We start from the raw sequence: 7,517 nt of genomic DNA, 5'->3' as shown, positions 1-7,517 counted from the left end.
TAGCATACCAAGTAAACACCAAATAAAATGTGTATAATAGTGCGGAATATTATTAGTACTTTATAAAATCTCATGCATGTTAGGAGAAATCCGAAATAGCCTAATCTACTACTTCCGGTCAACGAAAGTTACTAAAAATTTGAAAGAAGGCAGAGAGTTAGATCTTTACTTATATGTGAAATGTCATTTATCTATCTGAAACAGTACTCAAAATATAGGTTTTTGAAAAATTAAAAGTAGAAAAAGTTCCGATTCCGGTCATCGGAAATCGCTGAAAATTTGATACAGATCTACACATTCGATATAATACTTATATATGAAATTTCATCAACCTAGCTGTAACGGTACTCAAGTTACGCACATACACACACACAGTGGCGTAGCGAGGTCGGGTGTCACCCGGTGCGGCACTTAATGGTGTCACCCCCCCAGAGGCATAGAGACCCTTTCCAGGGACAAACTTTCAAATTTTCGATTTGCACCCCCCCTCAAACTTTCGATTTGCACCCCCCCCCCCTCAAGTTTTCGATTTGCACCCCCCCTCAAACTTTCGATTTGCACTCCCCTCAAGTTTTCGATTTGCAACCCCCCCCCCCCCCCCCTCAAACTTTCGATTTGCACCCCCCTCGAGTTTTTCTCTATATATTTTGCTATTTTTCGCCTTGGTGTCACCCCCCTAAATGGTGTCACCCGGTGCGGTCCGCACCCCCGCCCCCCCCCCTCGCTACGCCCCTGCACACACACACACTCATATATACACACTATATGTCAAGCTATATGTATATATTTAAGCTATCCGACTACTATCTAAAATGACTAACTACAATATTTAATTCAGATGTTTCGGTACTTCACGGAATTCAGATTTCCAATAGCTATACGTAGTCCAGATACCCAGCTGTTATATGTCCTTTCTATTGGTATTACATTTAATAATGCTTTTAAAAATAAACTATTTTTAAGAAAACTGCGATTGTAAGTGCGCTCAGTTGCCACAGCTATCAGATTTCAAATTGTTTTCTAATTTCTCAAAGCTTTTCTTTGAGAATCGGAGCTAATGTAAGCCAAAATCAAACGTTGCTCATGCAACAGATGGTCGCGATTTGATCCTCCACAAGTCAACTAAACAATAACATTTCTTCTCTAGATTTGGTATAGAAATAAATTGATGATATCAAAATGCTAACTGTATGTTACCATGTACGGAATTGCCAACGATAAATCAGATTTGTGGAAAAGGTCACCGTTGGCGGAAGCAAATCCAAAAAGCAGGCTAAAATCGGAGTCAATGGCCTCAATGGCGCCAAACCAGTTGACTTAATTGTGTTGGAGGGAATTTCTTCCGAGAATTTCATTCAACACTAAATATTAAGAACGCAGTAGAAGAAATCAATGTAGTAACTGGATATTGTGTATTGTGTATAATTTTCAACGTTTGATTTTCAGTTAAACTTTTTATCCCACGATCAATAAAGCCATTTGTTTACCGTAGGCTGTCTTTCTATTTGTTTCATGTGACGTCATTCTATTTTTTTCCGCCTCAGACATGTAATTTACAACGTCTGTTTGCCTTGCATGTTCGCTTTAGTATTATAGTTTTCATTATCGGCTTGTGAGGACCGATTACAGATTTACAATAGTAATACTCCTTTCTTACTTGTAGCTTCCTTTCATTCATTTAATAAGATGATTTACTTATACATAGATCTAATAACAAACGCCTAATTACAATTTGATTATAAAAAAATAACCTGAAAATGCAAATGTGTAATTAAATGATGATTCAAGAAATTATTTTTACCATCGGCCCCGTGATGGTCAAAGCCCCTATGGTCAAAGCCCCTCTGTGGTCAAACCACCTATGGTCAAACCCCCTGTGGTCAAAGGTCCGCGCACCAAAATAGCATGAGAACTAGACTAAAATAAGGTGTGCAAACTCGGTTTCTTTTTACTGCTAAGTTTACTGTGCTCCATCCTCAGAATAAAAAGAAATGAACTATTTCATTTAAAATTTGATTTAGATCGACGTACGCTATGAAATGTATACAATACAATTTTTCCGGCCTAAACTTATAAAATTTATTTTATCTATTTGGATTCTAGATCTAGATCTAGAGATTCTAGATCTAGATTCTAGATCTAGATCTAGAGATTCTAGATCTAGATTCTAGACTAGATCTAGATCAAAATCTACGCAAAAACTAGACGTAGACGCTAAGTCGCTAAAATCTAGAATCTATTCCAAAATGAAATCATCTTTTAAACTATTTCAGGCCTTAATTGTTTTATAGAAATCTTTGTGTGTTTAGCTATGGAACTGGCTAATTTGGGTTACAAAAATTAATTTGAAAGAATAGGCATATTTGCGTAAGTTAAGTTTTTTTTTTAGATACCTCTTTCATTCTCCATGTTATGTACGGTGCATAAACAGCTGAGATGATAGTGTACTTAATACTACGCAGGTGGTGCGCGATCGAGACACACCAAGTCAATCTTAATTATTTTTTTTAGCGCAATTTCCATACTGACAATTGCGATTATTAATTCGTTATTTCTGGATGGATGGATGGATGGATGTGTGTCCGCAGCTTTAAGTCGTATCTCCTCCTCAACGAACCATATCGAGAACTAGTTCCAAAAGCAAATATGTTAAGCAATATCTGAGGATGATTGTGGGTCAAAAAAATTCCCGGAATTCCTTCCTGGATTTCCCGGAAAAGCCAAAAAACCTCGAAAAAACAGTTTTTGGCCCATATCTCGGCAACCAGACCACTTAGCGACTTGAAACATTTACCAATCGATTTCTGCCATAATTTAGAACAATATTGCCGAAGAAAGTTTTCAAAAATATCCTTTCGTTCGGTCACAAAACATTAATTAAGGAAATTGCGCTTAAATTGTCACTAGACTTTTTATTAACTTGTTTTAAATGTGAATCTTCCGATTTTAGACTATAAAGAAAGGAACTACTTCATTCAAATTTGATTTAGATCTAGATCTATAGATCTACTCAACAAGACGTACGCTATGGAATATATACAGTTTTATCGGTCAAACTAATACAAATTACTTAAAAACAACGTAATGACTATTGAATAGGCATATTTTTAACGGAATCATTTAAGTCACTTAATCAGTGTGTGCCTGTGTTATGTCAAATGTGTCGGATTTTTAGCTAATTAGTTATTATTTTTGCTTTGTCGCTAATATCGTTCAGCGTGTAATCAAGCACATTGCGTTTTGACCAATAACTATTTCATAAATTATTTTTCTCAAACAAGTGCATTTTAAAATATATAGGCCTATAATTCACGTGAAACGGGTGCCGATGGCTAGTTAGTTTATATATTTAAAACACCCACCATATTATTTTTTTTTAAAAAGTCCGTATCTTTAAGCCATCCATATATTGCTGTAGATACTGATCATATAGCCTCAAATTTGTTGCGGACAGACAGAGAGAGAGAGAGAGAGAGAGAGAGAGAGAGAGAGAGAGATAGAGAGATAGAGAGAGAGACAGAGAAAATGAGAGAGAGACAGAGAACACAGAGAGAGAGAGAGAGAGAGATTAGGATAAGAAAGTTTAAGGTAGATCCCTACCGCTTGATTCACAAACAAACACACTGGAGCATCTGGCACACCTAAACACAGTTGCATATTTGAATAAGTCGATCCGCAGTTCCCCACCAACCAAACATTTGAACAGTAAAATACTTTAATCCTAATCGAATAAATCTTTTTTTCTGGTTTCTTTCCGAATCAGATGCTCTAATGCGCTGAAGCCTTCTTGTTAAAATGTGGTGGCGCTGACGTCGTTTTACAATACGCGGATCAAATGGTGTAGGGAGTGGATGGTCCTTGCTGGCATGGTGAGTAGTACTCCTGTGTGACTGTTTCTACTGAAACGGATGTGTTTTAGACAATTAACATTAAATTATAAAATAATGATTGAATAAACATTAAAATGTTTTACTATAAAATAACAGATAGGGCAGTTCAAGAGTTCCTAATAAATTACTGTTTGTATGTCTGTCTGTCTGTCTGTCTGTCTGTCTGTCTGTCTGTCTGTCTGTCTGTCTGTCTGTCTGTCTGTCTGTCTGTCTGTCTGTCTGTCTGTCTGTCTGTCTGTCTGTCTGTCTGTCTGTCTGTCTGTCTGTCTGTCTGTCTGTCTGTCTGTCTGTCTGTCTGTCTGTCTGTCTGTCTGTCTGTCTGTCTGTCTGTCTGTCTGTCTGTCTGTCTGTCTGTCTGTCTGTCCGTCTGTCTGTCTGTCTGTCTCTCTGTCTGTCTGTTTATATATATATATATATATATATATATATATATATATATATATATATATATATATATATATATATATATATATATATATATATATATATATATTCTTTCTTTTCTTTAGCGAATTAAACAGTGAGAGGCAATTTAGCTGTCCGAGGCACCATGAAGTATATTTTCTTTTTCGTCGCAGTGAACCTAGTGGTCAGCTTCCTTGTGTACATCACCATAGTGTCCAAGTGAGCTGAGACTTTTGTTTTAATGACTATTCTAACTTGTTCTCTCAAAATACTTTATATCTAAGAAAGTGTCATATAAAAAAGTTGAGTCTAATTTTACACGACTTTCTGTGGTAGAAAATGAAGTATAAATCTAAGGCCGCTTTAAACATTGTTTTCCGTTGTAGACAGCACAAAGAACCTTTGAACCTTTTAGGCACTCGACAACCCACTACGCAGCTACAAATGAGTACTTGCAGAAAAGCGTCAAAGACAATTTTTTTAGTTAGATGTTTTTTAAGGCGATGCAGTGCGATCTAAGTTGAGCGTTTGATGCCATCTTGTTGTTTAGAGTTTGATACCATCTTGATTTTATTTTTTATTTTTTTGATTTCAGCTTCTGGGCGAGCATCACTACACTAAACGCTTTCAACTTTTTTGAACAGAAGTCAATTGATAGCGAATTGTCGGTCAGGAATTCGACAGTCAGTTATGGCGAGCTGACTAACAACATGACAGTTCAAGCCTTGAGCACCACCCTTCCGTCCACAGCCACAATGTTGCCCACCTCTGGCGTCCACACAGAAGGTGAACCCCTGTACGTGGTCGCTTTAGAGGAAACGCTTGTAGGCCGACTCGGCAACCAAATGTTTATCTACGCCGCAATGCTGGGCATTGCCATGACACAGAACAGGATTCCGTTGATCGTAGACGGCACCTTGTTGGAAAAGGCCTTTCAGTTAAACCATATAGGCAGGGTTAACACTACTGGGTAAGGAATCATTTCTCATGTCACTTTGTTTATATGGCCACATTTATATAATGATGTAATGTTGATCAAATACTACCCTGTGCTCTATAACTTTGAAAAAAAGCACCCCGACTTTCCATCATTAGTAGACATGCATAAAATATGAAACCCATAAATAACATCACGCTTTTTTTCCCGTTCTTAACCTCCCCCGGTAACATTGTCGAAAAACTCCAGGACCCCCACCCAAAAAAAATATTTATGAGCAACCCACCCCTACGTTTGAGTGTAACGTCATTTATCGCCGCCTCTCTTGTTCCACTGTCGACCCACTCTTTATTCACTGTGGACCCCCCCCCCCTAAATCCACTGTTGACACCCCCACACACACACATTCCATTGTGGACCCCTCTTTTGTTAAACACAGTGTAACAGTCTCGCCATATGCTCCTTTCGTCATCTACAAGGATCACATCAGTTAACTTTCAACAATTTTGGTTCTCTGTTAGATTAAAGAGCAAATACTGTAGTGACAGAATAAACACAGTATTAACACATTTTCCTGAATATGTTCCTCCTTTTCAGCTGGAAAACGATGGTCCATCCAAAGTACGGTACATTTGACCCAACTTTTATGAACCTGCCTAAAATCAATGTCACTTTATTCGGCTGCTTTCAGTCGTGGAAATTTTTTGCTCACGTTGAAGACGAGATTCGACGAGAGTTTACGTTTCATCCAAACATCCTCGAGAAGACAACCCGTTTCTACGACAGCTTACGTCAGAATAACACGGACACAGTGTTTGTTGGTGTTCATGTTAGGAGATCCGACTTTTTAAGCGAGGGGAATGTAAAGGCAGGGTATGTTGTGCCGCAGATGTCATATTTCATAAATGCGTTTAACTACATGAGGAGAGTAGTGTCGAACAACACAATATTTCTGATTGCCAGTGACGACATGGAGTGGTGTAAGGGAAATTTCAACGACTCAGACGTGAAACTGCTAGAGCCGGACTCAGCAGAAAATCACATGAGTATTTTGTCTACGAGCGACCACGTGATAATCTCTGGAGGAACTTATGGCTGGTGGGCAGCTTGGCTCGCTAAAGGTCTCAAGATTTATTTCAAAGGTTTTCCTATTCCAGGCTCACCGCTAATTAAAAACTTAAAGAAAGCTGATTATTACCCAAAAGATTGGATTGCTTTAGATAATTAAATGTTAATTAAAATTGCATGTAAAGATATATCCGCTTTAAACACTGGATGACGGCTGTTCTTTATGCTAACTCTTCCCACAACGTCATCCCACGTCACATCACTCATTACATACTTTCCTGGCTAGTGCTAGGTATGGCTATGGCTATGGCTATGGCTATGGCTATGGCTATGGCTATGGCTATGGCTATGGCTATGGCTATGGCTATGGCTATGGCTATGGCTATGGCTATAACTTATGCAAGGGCTGAAGTTTATTCTCAGGAAATATTCTTGATGCAAAATAAACTGATTTTACATTTGCCTGGTGTCCTTGCTTGATAGAATACCAAGGCAAATTTCGAGATCCTCTTCTTTTCTTCTTCTTCGTTCTTAATTATTAGTGTTGGAGGGGATCGAGATTTATCTGCCAGTGGGTTTGAACTCGAGACTTTGTTAGAATTTATCAACCATGAGCTTTTTTTTTGCCGACTCGACCACGCCTCCAACACAATTAAGCGTTACGTGTCAACTGGTTATGCGCCATTGAGGCCATTGACTCCGATTTCAGCCTGCTTTTCTTTTTGGATTTGCTTCCATAGCCTTTGTCCAACCAAGAACAAACTACAAGGCAGCAGTTGTTTAATTTTGGAGTTGTCTCTCCTAGAAGAGTGGCTGTCCCCAGCTAACGAGCCTCATCTGCCCGAGGGTTCGATCTCGAGACTTTTCGGTTTAGCAACCATGAGCTTTACAGACTCGACCACGCCGAGATCCAATATATTTTATATTTTGTTAGTCCTTTTTCACTGTGCTGTAAAATGTACAACTGTACAACAGGTATTATTTTATTAGTACCATAAGGTCTATTGATAATGATTGTTAAACCAAAAAGTCCCGGGTATTGACCACAGTTAGATGAGCCCCCCTCCTCTTCACTTCCCCCAAAGCATGGAACTGCAACTACTTTAGCAGAGCAACCGTTAATCAGAAGTGGAACCCCATTCATATCACACACCTCAAATTCCCACTCCCTCTCCTTATCTGCAATGTGAAAGAACTTATATTGTCAAAATTAACTC

The 7,517-nt window shown here is 38.5% G+C and overlaps 1 protein-coding gene across 1 annotated transcript; it reads left to right on the top strand.

Annotated features, from left to right (window-relative positions):
* Positions 1 to 3,785: 3,785 nt before the first annotated feature.
* Positions 3,786 to 7,179, top strand: LOC131934531 (galactoside alpha-(1,2)-fucosyltransferase 1-like). Its single transcript, XM_059290576.1, has 4 exons — positions 3,786 to 3,869; positions 4,400 to 4,514; positions 4,891 to 5,265; positions 5,830 to 7,179. The coding sequence occupies exons 2-4, from the start codon at positions 4,441 to 4,443 to the stop codon at positions 6,458 to 6,460; spliced, it is 1,080 nt and encodes a 359-aa protein (XP_059146559.1). The 5' UTR covers positions 3,786 to 3,869; positions 4,400 to 4,440; the 3' UTR covers positions 6,461 to 7,179.
* Positions 7,180 to 7,517: the final 338 nt, after the last annotated feature.

This window comes from Physella acuta, unplaced genomic scaffold, assembly GCF_028476545.2.
Source record: "Physella acuta isolate Inbredline_101_S28 unplaced genomic scaffold, ASM2847654v3 ptg000109l, whole genome shotgun sequence".
Classification (NCBI taxonomy): domain Eukaryota; kingdom Metazoa; phylum Mollusca; class Gastropoda; family Physidae; genus Physella; species Physella acuta.
This window is presented reverse-complemented; position numbering and strand designations above follow the sequence as displayed.

What these genes read in the sequence shown, in the direction of transcription:
- LOC131934531 (XM_059290576.1), top strand. Translation starts at nt 4,441, where the DNA reads ATGAAGTATATTTTCTTTTTCGTCGCAGTGAACCTAGTGGTCAGCTTC. An exon ending in TACATCACCATAGTGTCCAA is followed by an intron (nt 4,515 to 4,890) that starts GTGAGCTGAGAC and finishes TTTTGATTTCAG; the next exon opens with CTTCTGGGCGAGCATCACTA. An exon ending in GGCAGGGTTAACACTACTGG is followed by an intron (nt 5,266 to 5,829) that starts GTAAGGAATCAT and finishes CCTCCTTTTCAG; the next exon opens with CTGGAAAACGATGGTCCATC.